This window comes from Colletes gigas, unplaced genomic scaffold (assembly GCF_013123115.1).
Source record: "Colletes gigas isolate AHSC1104 unplaced genomic scaffold, ASM1312311v1 Colletes_gigas_Sc00006, whole genome shotgun sequence".
NCBI lineage: Eukaryota > Metazoa > Arthropoda > Insecta > Hymenoptera > Colletidae > Colletes > Colletes gigas.
Window position 1 is genome coordinate 7565813 of NW_025106635.1, and position 27509 is coordinate 7593321.

Consider the following 27509-nt stretch of genomic DNA (forward strand, 5'->3'; position numbering starts at 1 on the left):
AATCTGCATTTTGATGTCGCGTAAACGAATAACTAAACTAATCGGTTTTATCGTTGTTTATTTACGGGATGAACTCTTTGATACAGAGAATGATCGTTGGGGAACGGAGTAAAAGTAAAAATAAATTTTACTCTCAATTTTATAGAGGAAGCAATATTATTAGATTTCGAACATTTTCTTAAGATATCGAAGTTTAAAAACCGTATTTCGACCACCGGAATGCCGTGTTTTGGATCACCGTGGATCGGTGACAACGCAGGGCCAACACTCCATCTATTCGGCCGATGTTTGCGCGCAAATATTGAAAACGAAACTCGATGTCGAGCGGCGGAATTAAAACGAATGTCGACGTCGATTCGTTGGTGTTTGCCCGATAACGACGTTCCAGTATTTACAGGAAAACAAACCGCGGGTTAAGCGGATCGATTAGGGGAAAGCCAACCTTTCGACGATCGTTCTCCCTATTCAAAGGCAGGAGATCGATGACAGACTGTTTTCTCATTTTGACACGTTGCATACGAGTGACGAGATATCTCATTTTTATGTTTTTGTCAATACAAAAAAAGGAGAGACTATTTTCAAGCGGAAACGTGATGTTTTATTACAAATTTGAAAAGATAAAAGAGAAGTACGAATGATTTCGACAATCCATAAATTTTAAACGGTTGAGTGTATTGGAAAATGCAAAACCATAAGGAAACCGTAATGCATCGTAGATTATAATCTATACATGTTATATATTATTCAATATTGAGAAAAACAATTAAATGGCCGAAAAAGGTGGTGTTATATCTCATCAAATGCATTCAAAATTTATAATTTTTGTAACGATAAAATTTAGATTAACACGATATGTTAATTATTTAATTTTAAAGGAAAATTTATTAGTCTCTCGCCTTACAAACTCGCGTCAATGCATATTAACGAAATAGCTCCTCGAGTTAAAAAGCATTTTCTGCGGAACTCCCTCGTTTCTCGTTTTTTTTTTTTCTATGAAGCTTGTCTTTCTTTGGGAGAAACAAAAAAGAAGTTTTGTAAAAACAGAATGCGCCGTGTTCCCTCGACGAGCGGGTTCAATAAAATAAAGACAAAAACGATACGGATCGAGAGGAAAGGGTTACGGATGAATCGTGCTCCATCGTACAATTCCCTGTCGCGTTCTTTTCTCTCTTTTCTTTTTTTTTTTTATTTTTGCTTTCCCCGGTTCGGTTTCTTGTTCTCCCTTTCCTCGGCGCACGCACACAGACTTCATTGAAACTTAACCAGGGGACGCGAACCCCTATTCGCGATAGCACGAGACGCACCGACATCGTCGAGCTTCAGTAATCAGGATGGGGAACTGCGACGGGAATCCGAAGATTTGGAAAGCTCGATCGAGTGATATTTCGCGAACTGCTCGTTAGGGCGGTTGCTCTCCCAAGACTTTCCCAGTCGGAAGCAATTTTCTCGATCCCCTGCAGAAGGCTTCGAAAAACTCGCGAAATCGATGAATTCGCCCATTTTCTGGCAACGATGGAAAATAGTGGGACTTTTTTAAATATCGTTTAGAAAAGGCACTGGAGAGGAAGTCGAGAGCAATGTTTAATAGTCTGGCGGTATCGTTCGCCCTTCCAGCGAGAAGTTCAAGTTCGATTTCGTTCGTAAAGCGACGAAAGAAGGACGGAGAAGAGGCAGTTCTTGCCCGAGGGTTCCACGTCGTCGATAAATTACAGAGATTCAGCGAATCGAAGGCACCGTGCATGAATTACGCTTTTCCGTGTTTCACGGAACGACGATTCGGCGATGCATGTGTGCACAAGTCATGTCGCATGCGATTATAGTTTCGTGCAAAGCCCATTGCACCTTTATTAGACGCATACGAGACCCTCTACTTTCGCGCGGACTAACGGCCATTAAGAGTTCTAACAACGCTCTGAAAAATGAAAATTTTTAACGAAATTTATAGACGTTCAATTTCCTGAACGCCATCGAGACTATACTTCTTTTCAGGATCGGCTTCGATATTCACTTATTTAATTCTGGTCTCGGAACGATTTGATAAAAAGGCACGCCAAGCTCGAAATAAGCCCGCGTTAAAGCCAGTTTGACCAGGAACGATGAAAAGTCGATAGAAGTTACAGAGACGACGATGTACAGCCGGTTAGAATTTGCTCTTGAGCGTTTCAACGTCTAAACTCCAGAAGCTCCGCAGCCCGATAGAACCGGCAAAAGTAACAACTTTCTTCAATCATGAGCTGCGAAAGCCTACAACTTGCGCTGCTATGGGAAGCTCTACGCCATAAAGTCTACAGGGAAAGTTGCGTTCCGGAAGACCGTGCTCAAGGGGAATTCAATTTGTCGGTGCCTGGTTTTCATTCTGTAACGAGATATCAAATATGAAAATTGTTTACGAAACAGTTCAACTTAGGAACTTCCGGGAAAACTTTCTTACAAGCGGAAACGGGGGAGCCCGACTTATCGAATCAGGTCCCTCGTTCAAAAGAAGAAACTGAATTCTTCTTGTACGGGTGGTTCCCGAATACACGTTTCCGTCGCGACGTTTAAACGACAGATAATTTGGTCTCCGAGTTTCATAAACGAGTTTGAAAGGTATGCATTAACAAAGCGGACGAGACGATTTAGATCGAACCACGGGCAATCTGTTCTCGCGTGGAAAATGCTTCGCGGCTATTGCAAATAAACGTCGATCGTTTTATCGGGACACCGGTTCATCGATATCGTTTTCGCGCGATTCGAAAACTTGGAAAAAGGCTGGCCACCGTCGTGTTTCCGTGAACTCTATCGTGGTTTGTCTCGTTTATCATTTTCTTCGGCCTCTCGCGCTTTGTGCTCCTACCCCCGCAGCCGTCCCTATCTCCGGTTTTTCTGGTCTCGTCTCCGGGCGTGATACGAATTTCGATTTCGTCGTCGATGCGTAACGGTCTGCGAGATTTTTACGCCACCGAGAGGCCGTTCCCCCGCGTCGAACAGACCCCCGACGCCATAAATTCTCCTCACACTAAATCTTACCGCGTGAATTCTGGCACGCTTTCGCCAAAAGAACCGGCCAAAATTCTTTATCGCGCGCGTCCAGATCGGAAAAATCCAACGGAACGGGGTCGCGCGTTCCAAGCAGAAGACGATCATTAGTTAACGATACGAAATTATAATACACGCGAAATACAATTTTCACATAATTTGTACCGTTATTCCTATCGAACGAAACGTTTCCTACCCGAAATTAAATTTCTCATTAAACTTTTCCTCCGCCTCACTTATTTGCACCAATACCATCGAAACAATGTGAAACAGTATATTTAGAGAAGAAAATAATTTCAATAAATTGCTCAGGCACGAACCATCATTAAAATATCTTTAAAACGAGCGACCGCCCATCGAGAACTTTACGTTGCGTTAAATTGTTTGAATCGAAGCTACAAAATTTGCAAAAACAAACAATTTAGACTATTAATTAAACGGTGAGGTATATAATTTGGAAATAATATGATGCAAAACAACGGGCCTATCGGGAAAACTTTCCCCTTTGAAAACAGACCCTAATCATCCCCGATTGCGTCTACCATTCCATCTGTTGCGATGGAAACACGATCGCCTTTACGATATTTGACAAGTAGGAAGATTACAAGCCGAAGACGCAACAGCAAAGGTTGTGCAGCTCCGGGTGGGTCTCGATTCTAGCTCTTGTGTCCAAGTAATTAGCGGAAATTGCTCTTGGTAGTTTCTGTAGACCCATGGTAGAAGGTAGTCTAATTGCTGTCTTCGAATTTATCGTGGCAAAGTCACGAAATACTAAGAGGCAAGAGTTTTCTATTGTTTGGATCGGAAGACTCATGAAAATAGATTCAACGAAGAAACTATAGAATTAACTCCCACCCCCTCCCACCGTTCGATTTTTCCCCCCTCCGTGGCTCGTCTTTTCGTGGAAACTTCGAGGCATAAACTGTTCGTCCCTGAAACAGGGCAAACCAGTGTGGCGTAATAGCAACCGGAAACGTACAATTTATCGTGCGATAAGATATCCGATTATGGTTCGTACGACTGTTTAAACGATAATTGTAAAGGGTTGCGGGGATTGTGTATAACTTATCGCACGGCGCAGTCGTATTGGATGGCAGTTAGGTTGTACCTTTCGACCAGCCTAATCCGATAAATTGTTACGTCTGCAGCTTCCATGGAAGCAGGGCTTGCGTTCGACGTGATTCACGTTGGGGAAAGGGACGTTGGTTTTTTTGGTTAATCAGCAACGATATTCAATATTTCCTACTGCTATGTATTTTATTCGTTATGGCGAGGTAAAATTTGCCCAACTCCGTGGAAAGAAGATCCGTGATAAACTTCCGAGATTTTGCGACGAAAAACGAGTACGGTTACAGAGAAATAAATTTCGTAGGAACAGGCGTGAATCTCTGACCCGACTGAACTTTGCCTTTTTAAGGCACGATAACATGGCCATTGGCTTCCTTCCTCCGGGATTTTATGACGTTTACTGTGTACTTACAGCGAGCTATAAAACGCTATCGGTGTACGAACTCAGTTACACGTTTTTCCCTGTATTTTACGCCAGGGCTTCGCGAATATGTCGTAAATTGTTCGTTCGGTCCACGCTGTGTATAAAAAACGGCAAGTGTCGCGGATCAGTTTCGACGAGCGAGAATCGCAGACGGCGGAATTCGATCGGGGAACGGGAACTTGGATGAGTACCTCTGACGCGATTAGCACTGAAATTTAGCAACGAGTGCTTTTGTTCCTCTTTGAGGCAGCGCCTCGATCGAGATCCGCATTACGATCGTGCCTCCGGTTCGACTGTTCGAGCTCAAAGATCACAGGTCGCAAATTACAGGGCCGGTTGCAGTCAAGTGCACTTACAGCTGCAAAGACGTTGCGGTTCAACGAGTACGGGATCGGCGACGTTCGATTCAAGGGGAACGGTAACGGAGCAGTTAGTAGTTAATTCACGAAATCACGGCCAGCAGCGACTAATTAACGCCAAGTTTGATTGCCTTCCATCTGCTTTGGCCTGTTTCCCGCGTCGCCGTTCCATGCGTCGAATTTTATTCAACCGTCGGAAATTTCTAGCCCGAAATTATGGATAGGAGATTTTTCAATTGGAAATATCGGGGACCATTGTTGGTTGTTTTTTTGCAACTTCCATCTCGAACAATGAAAGCTTTTAAGCGCGAAAATTTGAGCGCGTCTCTTAATGTTTACGCGTAATGCGTTTCCATTTATAAATTACCGTTCGACGGGTTATGGTCGCGTTTACGAGCGCGGCAGACGGGTTTTCCACGGCCCTACGGTTTCGCGACGGTGATTCGTTCGCGCGACGAATGGAACGGAAACGGACGCAAAGAACGCGGATCAACGATGAGTGATGATGAATAGCGGAACGCGCGACGAGCGTGCGATTACAGAAGCACGCTAACGACGACGAGGATCTCCCGTTACACGCGCAAAGGTGAGAACCAACCCCAGGAGCTTTACATCCGCCCCCGCCCCTCCCCACGACCCCGACGGTGCCACCCTTATTTGTTCTGAGAGCCCCGCTGCAAACAATGGGGAGATTACGGGCTGTTTACTATGAATTGAAATTCCTGTAAATTTCCTCTTTGTCAGAGGTTTGCGCGACTCGACGGAATTCACGGGACGCCTAATGCCTCGGGAATCTTCTAGGATTTTAATAATTATTAATAATTATTTTTCGCTCTTCCTTAACCGTGGCATCGTTCGTAAAACGAGAGCACGTTGCACGAAAGAAACAAGGGAGGAGGTATAGTTGGTTCCAGTTTGCGGAACCAACCTGTAGGATATTTCGTTCCCGAAATCGTTTTTGTCTCGCGGCTCGTGGCAGTGCGTGCTCGAAGAAATATATTTGCTTTCGACGCGAGTGGCAACGAGTTCGAATGCCTGTGTCGCTGCTTGTAGCACGGATGCGCTGTCTCTGAATACAAATCGCATTATCACTGGCAATCCGATTACGAAAGCGTTTTATGTTACCGCGAAAGTTGCGCGCGATCGTGAGCATTCGCGTCATACCGTTATTCGGTTTTTCATTTAATCCGATTTCGCGTTGCAATAAACAGGAGCACAATAAGAAACCCAAACGCATCGTTACTCCTTTTTCTATGCTATCTTCGTCTATTTCTTTCCGTCGGATTAGAGATTTCTGGAGCAAAAGGTTGTTGAGCAATTGCAGGAGTCAGGTACACATTTTCCTTCTCTTTGCTCTTGTTGCTTCGTCGAAATTCTCGTTAACATTTTACCTCGCAAATTGCTTTCTTATACCCGTGTCGAGTTGATTTTTATCGCGTAAAGTCGAGGGAGATTCTGAGAAAGCGGGCTTCCGTAATAACGATATTCTTGCGTCCTGCAGAAATCCCATTGTAAACATCCTACGTAGCCAAGTACTCGCTGGTTCTGCGACAAATTAACATCGTAAAGGCTTAGTTTACATAGGATATATTATCGTAGCGACGTTTATCTGGAAAGTTGTTTGCGAGGGTCCGTGCATCCGCAAGCGACGAGTTCTGTGCGGGATTTCCCCCCGTTGACGTTTCCTTGGATTCTTTCCACGGCTAATGAGTATGTCCCGAGCGTTGCATTATGAAAATAAACGGCCTTGATTGGAAATAGGGTGACATGAGAAAGAAGATCTCCAAACGCAACTTAGCTTTCACGCGTCGTCGAACGTAGACGTCCCGGAAAAGATTGTAAAAATATTACTAAACATCCGTGTCACCTACACTGCGACATTTACTAACTAAATCTACCCAACAGGAGTATAGTTTCTGAAACAGCATGAACCGGGGCCGTAATTATCGGTGATTGGTAAACGATCGTCGGACCATGCTCGTCGCTCGATTCTGCAAATTTGCAGGACGCGTTGGTCGGTTTTTCCGGACGGTCGCGCGACCTCTGCGGATATTTGCGCGACCGGGCACCCGGGGGCCAGACCCCGAAACGGATTCCAACCGACGATCAAAGCTCTCGATTGTTCCTCCCCCCCTCCGCCGCGTGAAATTTTCTTGTTTCGCGAGACCGCTTCGGGTTAAAGTTGGCTACGACTCCCTTTGAACCCGCCGTCGCTTTGAATGCCCGCCGACCGACCGCTCCTCGGCCGCGTTCGCATTCCGCGATAGGATTACGGTTTTCCGCTCGTACCTTACGCCCACATCCGCGCGGAAAATCTCGTTGGCCAGAAATTAGAAGAATAGGTTCGATAAGAACCGCCCGGATGCGTTGCTCCGTTCCTCGCTCGAGAATTAATGGCCCCTTGCTCTTATCCGACCGGTATCGGGAAACTCGGAAATTAAGGTTGTTAATGGATCTGTCCTATTCGGTGATTTCGAGCCGGAGTCGACCGGCGATCTACTGCATTCTCGTGCTCGTCGAAAGTAACACGGTGATCGCGATCATCGGTCAAACAGTCGTCGCAATAATCCAGTAACAATAGAAAATTCAGTTTTCTATTACGATTATCGCTTCGTCTCCTCTCCGTAGACTGATTTCGCCCCAGAAATTTGAGTTTCACTCCCGGAAGCGAGAGACGGCGCTTAAAGTCAGCCTCGCCGGGCGTAGACTGAAAATTTGTGTTACGAGTCTGAAATTCCAGATAACGAGTGTTGACACACGATTACGCGCTACGATTATTCTAATTAACGCGTTTGCCCGGTTTAAATTGCTCGAGAGTCTATTTTGAAACCTGCACATTCGTTAACGGTGTTCAGAGTTGGTCGATCTTTACTCACTGGGCGCGAGAATTTCTCCCCTATTTGTTTCGACCATAAATTCCGCAATTCGAAATATTTTTGCCGCTTTCGTACGTTCTCTAATTAATCTGGCACCTGCTACCGGCGACCGCAACGTCCAAACTTCGGTCGTGGCAACGCAAATTGAATCAACGCGGTAAACGAATTAATAAAGAAAGGTGTTTCGCAACCCTGTTCGAGCATTTCGTCTGCTTTTTTCGAAGAGGTATCGACACCTACGTGTTTACACCGTGTAAGTAGCTAACATGTTAATCCCCCAGTCCCCAGTTGGTGTACTGTTCCGGGCCTCGATTAGTGTTCCGTTGCGTTTTCGTCAAAGGGAATCGCCGCGTTGTGCAAATACCGGTCTTCTTGTCCCTTTGTCGTAGACCTAATTGCCGTTGGCTGCTGGCATCCACGCCTACAGTTCAGCCTGTATTTCTCTCGCTATCGTAATTCGTACGCTCAATTATCTCCATTGTTCCCGCGATCGGGCGCGAACGCAATCGATATACAACGGGCGTTTTCGTTTGTTTGCCAACCTCCGGCCGGCCACAAAGCGCGGGAGACGGCTACGTGCCTTGAATCGGCGCACTAATCGCCAGCATAGATCATTGGCCCACACCGGGAACGAACAAACGGAAACAGAGTGCAACTGCATTAATCGTTATCCAGTGTTCGGTTCTCCAAGTATCTGGTTAACGTCTTTAACCGTTCCCCTTTCAAAAACCACTTCTTTCTCTCGATTGCAGCGATTGCACGCCTTCATCCAACGAACCGAAAGCACCACGAGTCGTAAACTTTATATTCGGGATTGTTGCTAGCCGTTTACTAAAACGCGAGAACGAAGTTTTATTCCATTATTTTTCCTTTCGCGGAGAACCGACGTGGCTTTCCGAGTGGAAAGCAAATCGTACTCTGCGCGGATGGATATTTTCACAGTGAAGTCGAAAAAAAAATATTGGGGTCTCGAGTTACGTATTACATTTTGTAATTAATATCTTCCATTCCGACATTGGATGCTCTTACGCGTTGTTTTTTTTTCTATTTTTTATTTTTTTTTTTTTTTTTTATTTGTTTTCGTCGTATCGCGACCCGAGTTTTAATTTCGAACGAGCGACCGTTGCTGGCGAGTATCTGGTTAGTCCATTGTGGAATTTTCTGCTGTTTTCTGTATCGCTCAACCTCGTTTCAAACATTCGTCGGTCTTCGAAACAGAATTTTTTCCGTCGCGCTTTGGGGAATGAGAGCCTGTTGCGCAAGTGGTATTTTGATTAATGGTACTTCCTTTTTTCCTACTTTTTTGTTCGACGACGACGAACGAAGAATATTTGCATGGTCTTCGTTGTGGAATTTATTATTTCGTCCTCGAGGCAATGGTATTTAAAAATTTGGCTGTCGCGTCTGACCATGCGTATGCTTTTCTACTTGCTCGGAGGTCCAAGTCCTACTCTACTGGTCGTCGAGTGTCGAATGAATTTTCAAATTGGATTTTCTCGTACACGAAACATCGTGTAAACTAACTATATTCTACTTTTTCGAGTTACTGTTCCGTATTATAGATTTTCAGTTCCGTCGGATCAATCGTTGAGTCGTACTACTTAAAAATTTCGTATCTACCGGATGCTTCGATGTGTGTTTCTGATTATAAATAAACGATACGTTATTTATGGTAAAAAAGGAGTGCTAACGAATAGTAAAGGAAACATTACCGATATAGTAAATAAAGAATAGATACTTAGATTCGAAATGGAAGGGATTTGCAGCGATCGAAAGGGCTGAGCCTGGGGGATTGTTCGCTCGGAAATTCAAGTTACATTTTGTCTCCGTTGTAAGCGTATTTGCGCTAAAGTTCTAACGTAGTTTCGTAACTAGCACGACGCTTTCATAATTTCGCGGAACGCTTGTAATAAGTTTGCGAAACAGTAGCAAGAACTAATGTTTTAGACGGTTGTTGGGCTTGTTTGCACGCGCGCGATCGCGTATTTTTGGGATGCAATTTATCGTCGATATCGGTGATAACGTTCTCTTGGATTTAAAAGACACCCTCGATGTTTTAATTCCGCGGAATTTAATTTCGCGAAATATCGAAAGAAGCAACGGCGATGTAATCCATCATTGGCTGCTCCAATAAAGGAATAGAAATGTTTAAACGAATCGGGGTACGGGAAGATTGGTGGAATCTTATCCAACGGCACCGGCACCGGCGCGTCGCGCACTCGAAAGCCCATCTTGTACCATTTTATATGATATTTTCCTCGTCGCGTGCTCCTTATTTATCGCTCGACGCGGGGCAAACGCTCGTCGCGTTTCTTTGCCGTTCCGGAGCAAGAGAGCACTTCCCGGAAACGTAATAAAGTGGCTGTGCATCTGTTACCGAGGCTCGCCCGCAGCCGCAATTTCTCGTTCTCCCGCGACTCGGCCTAAGTAAATACTTGGCGACCGTGGAGATTGCTCGTCGCCGAGCTGCAGACGTTTTGCATGCGTTTGCCGGCAAATTAAGGCTGCACCGTTTGCAGACCCTTCTTCGAGGGTTGCTTGGCTTCTTCCTCGAGCGTTCCTCGTACTTTCGATCCCCCCCTCCCACCTCGAACGATCGTTTATCGTCGCCGATACGCCCGACAACGCGACTCCATTTGCACGCCCGAGTGTCAATACGTTTCAACGAGTTTGATGACGCGAACGCTGGTGCTCCGGAATGCCTAGACGCTGCTTTACCCGGCTAGTCTACGACGCCCACGGTTCTTACGTCGGTCCTCGAGTTACTCGAGTTGGTGAGAGTGTTTTTGTCTGCAGACGTTTCCTACGTTCCAGCGAATTCACCGGTGCCACGTACGACGCGAGCTCGCCTGGCGAAAAACTCGCCGTACAACCGCATTAAAATTTACGCGAGGTTTCCGGAATTCCGACGGCGAAGCTTAGAAATAAATGATTTTCGCGTTATTATATTCGGAATCGTTTTTTTACTGGCGGGGAATAAAAATAAATAAGTGAAAAGACGGGAAAAGCGAGGGAGACTCGCGCGTTGGATATTTCTATAGACTCGGAAGAACAATCGTTTGTGTATTGAGGGGGATTTTTGTTCCAGATCCGACGACTATAACGTCGTTCCGGAGGCCTGGTTCGAGCCCAACGGATCTAAGTTAATTTCCCGGCGAACTCTCGGAGGAATTCAGGGCGGTCGGTAGGTTTAATCGACATTAACTCGATCACGTCATCGTTTCTAGGCGTCGGTGCAGCGACGACGATCACGAGACGCGCGTCGTTTCTCATTATCGTGTCCACTTTGCTGGTCACGCGTGTCCGCCAGTAACGAAAGCATCGACCTGCCCTTCCGCGCGAAATCCTCTTTGCAAAAGAGGGCCGGGGTCGGACGAAAATGTTTCGACGCTTTGATTTTTCAATGGATTCCAAACGAAATCGGACTCGCGCGCGGATGCACGGAAATCGTAAAATAGAGAGAAAAAAAAAAAGAGAAACTCACCTGTACCCGCCCACGGTGATATTGTTTTACCGGATTGTTTCGTCGAAAAGGATGTCTTCTAAACGTACGAGCCAATGGTTTAGATTTTAGGACTACGCGCCCCGTCGAGCACGATCGATCGAAAATGGCAGACACGGATTTTCAACTCGCGAAAGCAATCGACGGAAGATATCCATTTCCGCGTTTAATTATAGAGAAAGGCGGTTGACGGATATCCTGACGGGATAGTATACATCGCGCAGATCACGGAGACGGAGCATTATCGGACGAGAAAGAATTAAGCGGACCGCTTAATCCCGTCTGACGGGTATGAGCTCGATTAATCGATTCGTTCTTCTTAATTGAACTTTTTCGCGCGACCGAACTATTATCGATGTTTTACATAAATTAACCGGCGAGAAGTGGACGTTAACCGTTGGAAACGAGAGCGATCGATCGAACCAGATTAAACTAATTTCCACGACGAGGGGGCAAAGAAAGCGCGTCGATTCGATGGAAACCGGGTGAAAACCGAAAACGCGGCGACGAAACAACGGGGTTCGGTTAAATCGATGAACTAAACGTTCGCCGGGAGGGCCGATGTAGATGGTATCTAGCGATTTCGACTATCGTGCCAGCGAAATTACACCCAGCCGAGTCAGTCCGAGCCGACGTTGTAATTTTCCTGGTAATTTGCAACTAACTCCGCGAAATGGCCGTCTGCGCCTGCCGTTGGGATCCCCTCAAATTGGAAATAACGAGTCGTCGAAGTTGGTCAGGCAATCTTTGCTGACACGGGAGCCCGTGTTTGCCGGAACTAACGAATTCAACACAAAATACACCGGAACATTCAACGAGATGCTTGGCAGCGAGCGTTTTTAAATTGATTCGAGTGCCAAAAAATCCGGTTAACGCGATTCTGACGAGGACGGCGGTTTCGCCGGAGGCAAATATTTGCACCCTGTAGCGCGACCGTTCCTTTTAACTTTAATTTCAGACCATTGATTTCCTAAGAGATACAGATCCATCGTTACCGGCGAAGAAGAGTCCGCAAAAACACGAATGATGAACGATAATGCGCTTTTGTCGTTTCCTCGGCGTTCCTCGCATCAGATTTTCGACGACACGTCGCGTCCATTATTGATCGTCTCGTTTTCCAACTTCCTTATTTGCTCGCCTCGATATGCACGCGTGTCGTTACAAAATGTAAAATACCTGCGAATGATTTATCCCCCACGCTCTGAAATGTCCAATAATTCCCGTAATTCTTTTCGACGTAAATCAAAAACTTTCGTCAGAACCGCGACCGCGGCCGCGGATGTTTATCTTTTTCGGTAGCGCTTATCCGCGGAACATTTATCAGGATCGCGATGCAAAGAAAGTCGGAAGAGATACCCGGAGCCCGGGAGTGATGTACAGCGGCTATATTCAAATTTCGACGCGAATAGTATCTCCGGTCCCCGGCGGTGCGCTGGAAAATTTCGTAAAGCGAGCACGAAAAGTTTGTTCGCGCGGATATATTCTTCCCAGTAGGGCGATTCGCTCGTTACGGGAATTCCGGCTCGCCTACGGCCCCTTTCGATCGAACGTGCCGGCCCGATTAATTTTTTAAATCCGCACAGAGCTTGTCGCGCGAAAACATTTTCGGGGGAAACAAAAACTAGGGGGAAAAACACCGAATAGTTTCGTTCAAAAATTCATCGATTTTCCTTTCTGGTTTTGCGAGCGAGGCTGGTGCAAGTAAAAAACTATTTTCATTTTTGATATCGAGTTTGAGATGTTGCTAGGAGAGCATGGATAATTGTGTTTTAGGAAAGACTGACTCCTCGAGTGCTGTAAATTGGAAATTCGCGGCGAAGAGCTGATGATAAATGGAGATTGTTCCGTTTGTGGTCGTGGCGGCGAAACTTGTAGATTAAAATTTTGGCGGGGGAATGAAGAGGAAGGAACCCGCGGCCGCGGTTACTTCCGTCATAATTCGCCCCGGTAGCAATCTTCCGGAATCGGAGGCGGACGAATGTTCCGTCGCCGGTGGGCGGCTGGAACTTGGAATCTCGTGGGAAAAAGGCTCGCGTCGCGATAAATCGCGAAAGATATACGGAATAACTTCTTATTGCGAACGCTCGGCCGAGAACCATAAATCTCTCGTTCTTCCCTTGTCATCGCTAATTCGGACCGCGACGCCTCGCGCCGATTCCCGCCCGTTTTACGATCATCGATAGACGACGGACGAAAAAACTTTTAATGAAACACCGGGGCATAAAATCCCGTCTAATTCCGACTCCTTCTCGGTATCGTTCCCATCTTTTACGACCCCCCGTTGCAAACCAGGATTTCCACAGAGTGTTCTCTTCCCCCTGGCAGTCGATTCTAATAACGTTTATACTACCGACTTTACCGGAATAATAAAATCGAGTGGAGATTCCGTTTACTTGTAACGCGAGGGACCTTTTATTTTTTTGTTTCGTTTCGGTGCAATTTTTATGCCACGGGGGAGAAAGAAAGGAGACGCGCGCGTGACGTTGTTTTATCGAGAGAACGGGAAAAGATTAGAAAAAAGGTGTGGAATGTTTAAATGAAATTTAGTTGGGTAACCGATGATGTAGGAGGTGTGGAAAAGCGAAAAATCAATTGGTCGCGTGTGCGCGTACTATGAAAGAGGAATCTGGTGGTGGCGCGAGCACGTGCGCGCATACCTTTTCCGGGCTTCCAGTTTTCTGGCGAAAGCCGTAATGGAGTTTCGGCGTTCTCCGTCATTGTTTTGCAGTTTTATAAGCCGATGAGAGTGCCGGTAACATTCGCCCTGATAGAGAGCCATTCTACACTGCGACAGAGAGCCGAAACCAGGATATCCGAGATGAAACTTCGGTATTCGGCTATTTGTTGTCCTTAAAAATAGTTCAGTCCCCCGATTCTGATCGCTCGATGCTCGAACCATCCGAAAAAGTAATCGATCTCCGTTGTTTGCCCCGATATTTCGACGGTGAAAACGATGGACGATGAAAATGATTACCATCGAAGATTCTTTTACAATTTACTTCGTTAGAACTGTTAAAATTTATACGACACGCGTCACGAAACGTCGTCGTTGTACGATAGAGTACGGCGTGCATGTTCATAGTCCGGGGAATACCGCTTCGTTTAAATTTCTCTCAATATTTCTCAGTGACGAACGAGACCGCCAGGAAACGTACAGCTATTTGATTACTATCCCGTGATTGATTACATCGCCTAGATAAACGCGTTTCGCGTCGAGTCAATGTCAGGTATTATTTAAATGAATTATTAGGGGATCCGGCTCGCTTCGCGGTCCTTAACCTCTTCCGTATTTCTGGATTGTCTCCGGATTCGACTTCTGCTCGCTTGCTCGCGACGCTCCATTCAGATTCCATATCACTTTTCGTTCAAATATCTACCTACTTCTTAGACCGATAGTCCGTGCAAAAATCGGCAATTTGCACACCGAAATTGTTCACACGCGATCGCGTGCCAGGGTTACTTAGAAAAATTCATCGCGTTCGAACATCGAAGCGTTGACGGTTTTCGTAACGCATCGTTAAAGCTCGTTCCTGCGTTATTACGATCGAACGTGGCTCGCAAAGGCTAAAGATCACTGCCCCGACAAAGTTGCATTTTATTTTAGGTATCTTGGAGGGCTTCGACTCAAAGGGACGTTCGCTAAAGGGCTTCGTTCCGCTTACGCGTCCGAATGGGAATAAAATCGGTCGTTGATTTTGTGGCGTCGTTTCACAAGTTCGCCACCAGAGGGGTCGCGCTCTCACAAGCGCTCGACTTCCTAATATCCCAGTCATCTAAGGCAGGGTCTATTAGAAAGCCTTACTGACGAAACGTGTCCCCTCCTTTCCTTTTCTGTTGTCCTCCCACGATTCTCACGCAGCCAATCAACGCCACAAGTCGTTATCATTTATTGAAATAAATTGCAGGAATTAAGGCGGGACTAAAGGTGCCTTGAACTTGGATCGTGGTGATTAAGACGCGCGAAAATACAGATCGCGTTTCCTTGTCTTGGCCCCGGGTCCCTCGAAGGAAGCCCGTAATTTGAAAGGATTGGATCGGGGCATCGTCGGGGCATCGGGTTGGATACCCTCGATTAATCCCAGTCCTCGTTGATTTTTTTGCTTACAGTCGTTGAGAAACCTTAGGACGAGGGGAGGCGAAGGCGATAATTTCGGTGGAGGATTCGCGGTGACGGGTTACGGAATTTCGGAGGGTCGGAACGGCGGGCAAATGGGGGAGAATCATCAGCAACAGCAGCAGCAGCAGCAGCAGGAGGATCAGGATCGGGGACAGCCGCCACGTCTTCGTTCGATCAACAACTATCAGAAATCCTTCGTTAAGTTCATCAACAAGACGACGCGGAACGTCGCTTTGTATTGGATCAATTACCGGGGACGGGCGATCAAGTACGGTGTGCTGTTGCCCGGGGATTTCTTGGATATCAACACTTTCGTCACCCATCCGTGGATCTTCGTTGACGATGAGACGAACGACAGGTAGGAGTCGACGGAACGATTCGACATTCGGTTATATTTGTTCGATCTCGGATCGCCTTGTTTGTTCTCTCGTTCGACGGGGTGGTCCGTCCACGTAAAAACGTTTTAACGGTAGTGGATATTTCCGGGTATCGTGTTCCGAGGAACGTCGACGGGAATTAGATATGTTAGTCGCGCGAAGGATAGCAGGATGGATGGGAACACGTTTTCAGGTACACGGTTAATCAGAGGAACGTCTTCTTTCCGGAACCGTGGGTCAGACGAAGAGAAGATTCCGGGCGACCTAGGACGAACGTATACATCACGCTGCCGCTGTACACGTTGCGCGAGATGTCACTGAGGGTCATCGGGAGGTGTATAACGCGTATCGAGCAGGTCTTTCAGCTCGACATTCCAAGGAGCCTTCAGTACGAGCTGAAGGAGATGCTGTTCGTTGCTTCGGAAGAGTCTGAGGGGCAGATCCATCCTCGTGTAGATCGTGGTTCGACTGTCAACGGCCACAATAATTTGCCCCCACCGCAATGAGTCGAATCCTGTCGATTCTGCCAACACTTTGTTACGTTTAATTATTTCTTGTTGACGGAGCGTGTTGAGAGAATGTTTTCTTTCCCAGTCGCTTGAGCCACCCCCGCGCCTTCTCTCATGGTTGGAAGCTGTTTTGAAAAAAAAAAAGACAGATTTCGGTGGTAAATGTTTGGTCGAAGCACGTTACACTTTCCTTGCGAGTCGCATGATCCCTTTACATCCAGAAGTTCTCAACTATCTCGACATCTCGGAGCATGAACGAGAAACGTTGTGTTCGTTTAAGACTTGCTTTATCCGGTGTATATATTTTAGTTTAGCTGCATGAATCGTTTCATAGCTGTGTTGACTGAAAGGGGTAACGTCAAACCGGACATTGTAGCCTCGAAGGGACAGAAATTTGTGCTCGTAGATACCCGGGGTACATGTATTTTATCGTTGGAACGTATCGGGGCTTATCAGCTAGCAGTGTTCCCTCTGTTCGGAGCAAGGGAGAAAGATTGCAAGTGGAAGGGATTAAAGGGTCGGTCGAAAGCGTGGCATTCCTGTGTTTGCTTAAATTTTTTTGCTCCCCTTCGCTCCTTTGCTTGATTTTCATTTCGCTTGAAACGAGTTTACCCATCGAACGTTGTTTCTGTTTACGCTCGTTGCTAACGAAAAGCCATTTAAATCGTACGCTCGAAGGTACTTTAAACGATAGATCGACTAAAAATAAGGCTCTCGGTGCAATTTCATCCGGGAGTCTTCGATCACTCGTAGAGTTTCGATCGGTTCTACTGGTAATTAATTATAAATCGTTTACGATTAAAGGGTAAGCTATAATATGTACCACGACCATTTTCTTGACTGAAACTGGTACAACGGCAATCATTCACCAACTCGATGTAACTTAATTAGATCGTTGAGGAAACGAAACCGTTATTGTTTCAGCAATATTTAACCCCCGTAATGTTTCAACCTCTTCGTAGATTTATCGTGTCGAAACCCTCTATTTTCACGAAAGATTCCGGAATTTAAACTACATTATATTTGTACTTTTTATCGGGAACGATGATTCGATTCGGCGTAGTTTTGTTATCGAGCAGGTTGCTGCTCGCCAAGTTTTCCACGATCTGGATATACATTCGTTCGTTACTGTTCTCGAACGGTTCGCACTCGACCGTGGAGATAAAAGAAGGAAAGTAACAAAAATAGTACAACTCGCGTAGCAGGAGAACGAACGGTTTGTCTTGCCCCGTCGTTCGGGAAAGTTTGAACTTTCCTCAAGTTTTTTTTTTCTCCAGTCGTTCCACGGTCTGAAACGGGATCCCGAAGATCGCGAGGATTCCTCGGGAAGAAATTTTCGACGGGAAATCACCGCGGCTGGTCGGTAATCCGGCCTCGTTTCCGCAATTCGTAAGTAGAGTTACGAAGTTATTAAAGCCAGCTCCATCCCACCGATGGTAGTCCTCTCTCCTAATCAACCATGCGAGTTCCTGGGCTATCCCGGAAACTTTGCTTCGGGATGGTTTCGCCCGGAGAAGCGCATACGTGCGTTGATTAACCATTAGCCGAGTTAAATAAACCTCGTCTTGAAACAGACCTCTGTAACGCAGCGCTTTTCACGTGCCGGGTAATGCTGTTGGCCGTGGCTCGCTCGGATTTCCCTCGAAAAACTTCCCCGCCTCGTTTCGACACGTTGATCGTTGCTTCTCGACAGTTTGAAATCGTAAATTTTCCATACTTTTTTAATGAAATCGCTGAAACCGTGAAAGGCGTATAAAAATCGTGGATATTCCCTGTAATATTCGCTGACCGGTGGTCCCCTCTCACCATCCAGCCGCCAAACTCTTCTTTTTATACGTCCCGGCAATACCTGTAAATTAAAACAAATAAACCCTGGACGATCTGACAATTTTGAAAGTTTTACCAAGAGTACGATTCTGGGCAAAAGTCGTTCTTAAAGAACAGATCAACGCCCCCCGAATACGTCGGTTAAGGTGTTCAATTTTAGAATTAAGAATCTACAATCGAGAAAAAATAGTCTAAGACACTGATTTAACTCTATAGTTGTTAAACTAATATTAACATGTTCTTCGTGTATACTAACATTATTGTAATACATGGTGTAATAAACGAGCTTCGATTTTTGAATAACGTAATAGTTATTCGACGCAAAGATCGAACGATACGATTTTATTAATGTTTTGCTTAAGTTTTTCAGTCGAAACGAATGTTTCGAATTCGCGTACTGTTTCTTAGGAATGCACGTTGAGCAAAACCGATAAAATACGGAACGAGGTGGAAAGCGGTCTCGTTGGTTGTCTTAGTTGGTCTCTCTGTCGGACGTTATTGGGACAATAGAGACCAGGAAGCAACGCGAAGAGAATTGCTGATGATGATTCAGGCTCGTCTATGGCCATTCACGGAGACGACGGTCAATTAAATGCACGGCAAATGGACTCTGGTTACTGCCTCGTTAATCCACTCCGATCCTAAATGGATCTTAAACGCGCTGCGGAACGTCACATGGTCGAGGAAACTCCACGAACCACCTGCGGGAAATTTTACGCCTTCGATATTCGCCGTTTCGCTTGCCAAGGTTCGTACTTTCGGTTGGGCGCCGTGGGTACGTAACGTGTATTTTTAATTTTAATTTCAGAATGCAAACAACGTTCGTCGAATCGTCGATTTCGCGCGCGTGCTTTCGAAAAGACTGGAGAGAAATCGGAGTTGCCGGAATACTTACCGTATCCAAACACGCAGCTTTTATTTGCTGACGAAAATACGCTTCGTGACTGGGTGGCATCGTCAGGGGAGAGACGATACCGCGGAAAATCTCGAGGATCGACGTTGATCCCGGCGCGATCTCCCCCTCGACAGAGGAGATATCGCGAGACTCAAAAGCAGAAGCGTCGCGAAATCGTACGCTCGCTGTTATTATTATTATTAGGCTGCTTTAGCGCTTTGGTACCGCGTCCCCGGTATCGGTATTGGCCTTTAAGTTCGTTAAGCTTGATAAAACGTGGCTACGGAAGTTACTTAAACGTTAGCTCGGTAGGCGGTGCGCTTTTCGCCTCGTAAAAAGTTGGAATTTCCCGCGAGCAAGATCGCGGTTGCTCGTTATTCCTGCTTACTGGCGCGCGTCTAATGAATTGCAGGGCGCTGGTCGTCGTCGTCGTCGTCGACGATGGGCGTCGTTGCCACCGGCATTTCTGAGCCCACCGCGGCGAAGTAATTTCATCGGATCGCGCTCTTATCGCGCCCGTCGATCGGACGCATATTGGCGGATCGGAAGCGCTAGAAAGCGGGACGCCATTCGTCTGCATATTTTCATCGCGCGAATTTACACCGGTTCGCTCTCTAATTCACTCACGGTGACCCGACGCTCGACGAAACATTTTTCAGTGTCGTCCACGACGCTCGGAGTGGATCGATTTAAACGGGTCGAGCTTTTCCGATTGCGGTCTCGACAAGATGTGGCCACGTGTCACGCTTTATCGAAGCGCAGCTGTCGTCTGTGTAGAAATTAATTAACTTGGTTTCATTTTAACATTGGTATTAGAAATTGGTTTATTAAATAAATAGAAGAGACATCCTTTCAGTATGACTTTTACAAGAGAACTGAACTGCAATCGAACAGAAAAACTGAGAGCTAACGAACTGTTGCGTTGGAGACTAATATCTCCCCTTGTGTTTATGTGAGGTCCTATCGCATCTTTGTATGAACAAAAAACCGAATCTTACGAGGGCATATAAGCAGCAAGATATAGCATCTTTCTCCATCAGAATAGGATCCCAGTAAATGAGATTAGTTTTTGTGCTTGGTTTTTAGCTGAAAACCTAACAATTAGTACAACTTATCGAGACGAACAGTTCCTACAGTTTACTCTGTAATGTGCCAGACTGGTCGCGTTGAAATAAAACTAATCAACACGAGGCTGTTGACATTGTCCAGTTTCTAATTGGAAAATCGTATATCGAGCAGGTGTCGAGCGTCGATAATCGGCATTAATCGCGTAGTTTGGACCCTGGTGTAACGCCGAGCAGGCTCCCGGACGCGTATTTGCGGATGGCCAGGAGAAATCGGCAGACGCGGCTGGTTGATAGCGCTTTATTGTGGCGACGGGATCGAATAAATAGGCCGCGGGCATAAAACAACCGCGGAGTTGTAATCGTATAATGACACTGGATACACCGGCCGCTCGACGATTGAATAGAGCGGCTGAATGAAACGACGGAGAATCGGTTTCAGCGCGAACAAACTAAATACGCGAAATAGACGGAACGGAAGGGAGAGATGAATCTGCGGGGCCGCAGGAAGCTACGCGCCGATCGCGAAACGCCCGGCCATTGTTTCTGCTGTCCGCGCACGTCCGTTTTAATGCCCATTAGAATTCCACGGAATGAAAAGCCAACGGGCACCACTCTTTGACGCGATATTTCGACATCGGGGACCCCCTTCCGTTCCAAATTGTTGCAAAACGACCGTGAACGGTCTTTCGTAATTAGTCGCGCGGCGTTATCGCGTGTTCCCGCATAAATAATGCAATCGGCCGCCAGCAACGGTACATTACGCCGGCCTGCATGCCCTAATCGATGTTAATTGCCAATCACGCCTCTTAACCCTTCCACCAACGGACAACGTAACTTTTTAATCCCTCGTCCCTGAATAAGAGATCCTACCGGGAGAACCGTTGACGGTGAAAACATTTTCCAGGCGCAGCTATTTGTCCGGTTGTGCGCAATTTTTTAATTGCACTTCGCGAGCTCCGCGACGAAATAACCGGTCAGGATGGTATCAAACGCTATTCGATACAATTTAATTCAGTTTATCCACAACAATAACACAACTATTTACAATGACTTGAATCTAGTTAATGTAGGAGGTTTGAATAAGTTGGTGATAACGCGTAAGAGATCTGGTTGTTGTATGGGGTCTGTCTGATTGACTGACTGTTTTTTGGTCTGCGTCGGTGGAATCGTGGAAGGGGAGTCGAAGTAAGGGGGTGTGACCCTGTTGGCTGGAGGGCCAAATGAAAATTTGTCGTAAATTGGCAAAGAAAGTAATCAGGGTGACTCTGGGATGGGGTTTGTACGGTCAGAGCCAATGGTCGACCCCCTGATGATGAGTGCTGGTCGAGACGTATACAGGGTGTTCGGCTACCCCTGGGAAAAATTTTAATTGGAGATTCTAGGGGCCAAAATAAGACGAAAATCAAGAATACCAATTTGTTGATGGAGGCTTCGTTAAGAAGTTATTAACGTTTAAAGTTCCGTCCGTACTGAATTTTTTTCTCGAAAATGCGCAGGATTTCGAAGGTATGTCTATTCGCCAAAAATCATTGTAATTGACCCCCGCAACCGAAAATAATTTTTTTAGAATGATTTGAAATTTTTCAATAACTTTTTAATGGGGCCTCAGTGAAGAAATTGATATTTTTGATTTTCGTCTTATTTTGACCTCTAACACCCTGTATACGCAATAAAGGCATAGATCGCCAGATCTGTAGGCCATAAGGTACAAGGACGAACGAGTCGCAAAAAAACAGAAAGTTCTGCAACGTCTTGAGAATACTTAAAAAGGGAAATTGCTGCGACATCGAACGACATATGAGTTTATCGCTAGTTTATACGTGCATCGAACGAGATTTTGTGGTCTTAGTTTGTAAGAAAGGTTGTTGAAGGTTCGAGACCGAACGCTATTAAAATGAAAATTCGGAAAACAACCGATACTGTATTAACCCCCGAAGCGAATTCCCGAACTCGTTAACGAGTTTCGATACTTCTCGAAGCGTTTCGAGAGTCGAGACCCGTGTCGACGCGACCGCGGCGCTGAGCTCGGACTCAAGTTCACGCGGGGGCGAGAAACTTCCGGCAGAACGGCGGCAGTTACAGTCTTTAAGTGTCCATCGAGACCGTGAAAACGCAAATAGGATGCGCGCGGAATATAAGAGCCACGTCCCGCGAGGTTTGCACGGACGAATCGCGACTTCCCAGCAAACACTGGGAGCGTTCGCGGAGAGGCGATGCTGTTTGTTCGTTCGAGTCTCCTTCGAATCTCGATTTTATTTGACTTCTGATGGGATCGAGTGCCGTCGTTCCAGGAACGCGGAAAGCGTTGCTCGATCTCCCATTCCCGCTACTTTACATCCGTGTTCACGTTATGTCCGTAGGCTGAATTTTTATCAGTTTTTATTTAATCATTATTTACATATTTCTTGGCTTCTCCGAAAGCGTCGTTGATTTTTCCTTCTTGCGCAGTCTTTGTCGATGAAACTCTTTGCGCGGAACCAACCGCGAATCGATCGAACTTCCGGCGGAAACTCGAGCCGCGGTACCGTTTATGTCGCGTCGCGCCTATCGCGCGATTAAACGAAATTTAGTGCGCCCGAGTATTTATAACCGGATGCGCGTCGACGAGAGGCCCTCGATTCGCGCCCGATAATATTTTCCAGATTATCGGAACGTATATTTGACGAACGAGGAACACGGGGCCCGGGAGGATTCAGTTTCCGGGCGGCGTTGCAAATTTATTTTTCCGCCCGCGCAGATTTTTCGCCCGGACCTGTTCGAACGTGTAATTCGTCGGGTCGATCGACGGCCGCTAATTAAATTGTCAGGGAAGCTCCTTTCCGTGGCTGTCCCGCGTCTGGCATTTCCATTTTACATTAATTACAGGCAGATGGCCCTGTTCCCTCGTACGCGTCGCTGCACTCGCGGCCGTGCATTCCGTTCCCGTTGTCTCCGCAGAGCCGCGTATTAATATTCTCGCAAAGAAATATCGTCCAGTATTCCTGTCGAAAGGTTGCATCCGTCCCAAAATAGCTCAATGTCGAAACGATTAACGGAGAACCACGTTGCTTCGAACGATTCCTGAAAATTTCGAAGTCGCTGGAATTTCGCAAGAGGAAACACTGACAGAACGATACTGTTTAAAGCACGGTTGGAAACACACAGCCCTGCATAGCAAAGTTGAAATGCAAGGAAATGCGGAAAGGAAAAAGAGAAGTAATAGTAATATACTCGTGTTCCGTGAGTTGGGGATCCCAGATCCCACAATATGTTCGCATAAATATTTCAGTGGCAAAAACGAGACCTCTCTGTAGAATTCGACTTCGGAAGTTTTCTTTTCGTTACGAGTCAGCTAGGAATAGGATCGACGGAAGCAAGAAGACTTTGCGAAATAATGGACTTGCCTCGATGGAAAATTCTGTTGCTAGTATTTGCAATCAAGTATCGTGTAATCTTTATACAGCGTCCAGGGCTATACAGGGTGTTCGACAACTGGGAAAAATTTTAATGGGAGATTCTAAAGGCCAAAATAATTCTTGACTGAGTTTTCGTTTAAAGGTTATTAAAAAATTAAATTGAAAAACTTCAAATCATTCTGAAAAAATTATTTTTAGATGCAGGGGTCGATTACAATCATTTTTGGTGAATACACATACCCCTGAAATCCTACCCACTTCCGAGAAAAAAATTCCTTAGCGACCATATAATCTGAGGCCTGAAATGGTTCCCCGAAATTTCATGTGAATCTTTGAAACATCATAACTCCTGAACGGATTGGACGATTCTAATGTTCCAAAATTCAAACAACGCGCATTTTGGTGAAGAATATGTGGAAATTCTAAAATATTCGACAAGTTATTCTTTGACTCCGCAAAATGAGAAAAACTCCATAAAAATGGTCCAATTTCCAAACAGCCATAACTCCTACAATAGTGAATATATTTTAATGGAATTTTAGGGGGAACTAGAATTTATAGGTATCTACAAAAAAGTACTAAACTACTTTTCCGTACAGTGTCAAGCAAATTAATTAAAAATGAAAAACGAATTTTTAAGAAAAATCGATGGCGCAGGTGTCTAAATTTTTTTACCGCGAAAAAAAATGTCAAATAATTCTAAAAAAATTATTTTTAGCGATGAGGATTAATTGCAATTATTTACGGAGTATAGTCATACCCTCGAAATCTTACCGATTTTCTAGAAAAAAATTCAAGTAGGTGCCTAATTTTTAATATAACTTCTTAACGAAGCCTCCATCAACAAATTGGCATTCTTGATTTTCGTCTTATTTTGGTGGTCGAACACCCTGTATATTAACGGACGTGACTTAATCGTGCATCGACGGACTAGCACAAAATACAAACGAAAGCTTCGATGCCAATATTTGCAGAATTGCTTCGTAAGTTGTATCCAACGGAACTCCCATCGTAATCTAACAACAAATATCGTTGTATGTACACTTAACGAAGGTACGTCGACGTATATGCGAATTATGGATGCCGCAAATATTAAAGTAAACATAGGAATTGTGCTGCATGCTGCGAGGAACGGGACGCTCGGCGAATTCGCATAACAGAGATTCAAGTGCACTACAAGAAATAATAGCTCGCAGAAAACGAGCATAATACTGGCCTCGCTGTTGGAAATACCTCGTATACCTCGCCTTCCACGAGTAGCTAGCTTAAACTATGACGAAAGAACTTTTAGAAGAAATCTATGAATGAAACTTGAAACATATCTTTCTCGAAACTCGCGTTGGAAATTGGATTTAGGTCGGTTTTGGAAGCCTTGTTAAACAATTTCCACGATTTTGGGATAGTCGATGAAAGTGTACTTGTTAGTCGAATACTTAGTAGGTTAGATTGATTCATAGAGAGCGCGTTGCAATTTGCTTTGAGCCACGATTTATGCCTATGATCGTTTGTAAATACATTTGCCTGTCGGTTTATTGAAAATTGATTGTTCGTCGACCGCCGGGCACAGCTTGTTTCGCCTCTGTCGCGATTCGTTCCATTTGGATCGGTTTACCACTGGTCGCCTGATGCGATAAATATCTCTGTCAAAATTTCGATCGCGCCTCGACGGGTTGCCCCGCGTCTGGGAATATCACTGACAAAATTATCAACGAGTTCTTTGGTTTGCAAACAGATAATAGAGAGCCACGTAGAATAGAAACGTCGTTTATCGAAACGAGTTTTACTCTCAATTAGCTGGAAACATCCACGTTTTTTACACTGCGGTTATTCGTAGGCAGGTTTTTTGTAATTTACGAATTAACATTGCCTCCGTAAGTTGCTTTCGTTGCACTCTTTGTTGAGAATATTCTCGTGCAGTCTCTGAATCGCCAAATGCGGTTTCGTTGGCCGGAAAACTTTTGCTCGTTACATCGCGTAAAATATGATCCTTCGAGTATTGTTCCACGCGTCTTCCGCGCAGACCTTTCGCATTAATTAGCCCGAAACGTGGCATAGTTAGCATCAGTCGCGGCATTGTGTGTCTATCAATGCAGGATGCTAATGGATTCGACATTGTCGAAATCTCGGCCGGTCGGCGCGACGCGGGAAACACCCCTAGCATCGTCCTAATTGGCGCGTTAATTAATTAGCAATCGTCGATTTGTAACTCGCGTGCTTGGCGATTACAAATTTCCAGGCTGCCGGTATTAAAACTCCATAACATTCGACGAATGAACAGCCGTGTAATTAGCGCGCGTCGAGCGCGTCTCCCCCCCTTTCAAACGCCAATTCATTTTACCCCCCAAAAACACCCCCTGCGACTAAATTTCGGGGACAAATCGGCGGGGAAAAAAGAAAAATCACGTTTTCGTTTCGATGTCGATGACTTGTATCTCGATCCGATTACATTCGTCACGATCAAAGTACATTCAGTCTCACTGTAATTAGATACGTTTTAAACACTATTTAAGCTGTAATGAAAAATAACTGAAAATTGCGAGACGTCTCGACGAATGGTGTATCGGTAATTATTTTACAAAACTTGTCGAGGATCGTTAAATCGATACACGTATCCCAACAATATTATCACAGTCAATACCAGCCGTGTATTTAGTTGAACGGAATATTTGGCGCTCGCGAAACGATACAAACATGGAAACTAATTCGTTATCATTAAACCATCGGTTAATTATCCATGGCTGTATCTTGCATTTCAAGGTCCGTAGGCTGTGTATTCATCAAACATGTTCAACAAGATCGAAATCTCGAGTCTGAAATCGAATTTCATTAAAACCACTGTAAATTACACGCTAATGAAAAAAGGAAGAACAATTTTTTTCCCCCGATTTTCAAATTGCTTTCGAGGATCGAAACAACGCAGAATATTTGCAGAACGCGTACGCCAAGAGAATGTTGTGATAACCACGCTCGATTTATTACTCCCAAACGAATAGTTCTAATAAAGAATTTTTTTTTGACTTGCAACAGCTTTTTTCCCTCGCTGGTAGGAAAGTAAAATTGCATTTTAACGGCTATCGTTCGGAAATCGGAGCCGTTACGAACGATTCGGCATCTCTGGGCGACAGTAACACGTACACGCGATAATAACAGCAATAGTGCAATCAAGACGCACTAGTACACGGTAGCGAAGCTTCGACATTGCCACGCGAAACTCCACAAACGTCCGAACCACGGCTGTCCTAATTAGCGCGCCAATTAATTAGCAATTGCCAAGTCGTAGGGCAGAGGGGGGGTGAATGCATTGTGGAGAGTGCGGTCGTCGAAATCTCATTAGAAGAACAATCGACACGACGCGCTACCGTTTTCTTCGAGTTACTTTATAATTAGCATCTGTTTGCACCTATTAATTGCTGGTTGCTCCGCGACCAGAAGCAAATTAGAAGCCCTCGAGTCGCTCCTCGTAAATTTCAATCGGTTACCGAACGGGGGCGGTTTATTGGCGGAATAATTGAAATTCGTGTTTCCCCGTTAAGTGAATTTAGAACCCGTATCAGGTTTTATCGGGTCTAATAATTACAGATTATTTTGCCGGAATTTTATTTTTCAAGCGTACACTGAAATATGGCAGTATAAAAAAAAAACTCGATAAATCCGTGTATCGGGTTGGAACCTAGTGGCATGTTTGTTATCAAATTTTTCCTCCAAGCCAACGATCATTTTTAAAATTTAGTCAGAATTTCGACAGCTGGTTCCCTCAGGTATCGATCAAATTACAAGCTTCTTGAAAACAACGAGACGATTAATGCCTCGTTTCAATGAAGCTGTTCGTGAAAAATGGCGCGATTCTTCATATTCGACGCGACCAACACGATCGAAACCGCTGTTCGCGAACACTTTTTCATTCCTTGGGGAAGTAAAATTCGATAAGAAACGGTGGTAAAAGTTACGCGCCAAGCCGATACCTCAAAATGCAATTATTGTACCGTGAAAGGACCCTTTGAGGCCCGTTCGCGCCTAGCATAATTTAATTTGCGCGATTTCGCGGAACATTTGCGTCAAAGGAAGCCGCGTCGCG

At 45.4% G+C, this 27509-nt stretch overlaps 1 protein-coding gene across 2 annotated transcripts in view; it reads left to right on the top strand.

Moving 5' to 3' along the window:
* LOC122395547 (von Hippel-Lindau-like protein) overlaps nt 1-18957 on the top strand; it is a 53318-nt gene extending 34361 nt beyond the window's left edge. Inside the window, exons 2-3 of one of the 2 annotated variants that reach the window (XM_043393203.1) lie at nt 15355-15722; nt 15935-18957. In XM_043393203.1, the coding sequence (XP_043249138.1) occupies nt 15457-15722; nt 15935-16247 (579 nt within the window). In that variant the 5' untranslated portion in view covers nt 15355-15456 and the 3' untranslated portion in view covers nt 16248-18957. The remainder of the gene's footprint in view (nt 1-15354; nt 15723-15934) is intronic. The other variant, XM_043393204.1, reaches the window with a different exon arrangement.
* The last annotated feature ends 8552 nt before the right edge of the window (nt 18958-27509 follow it).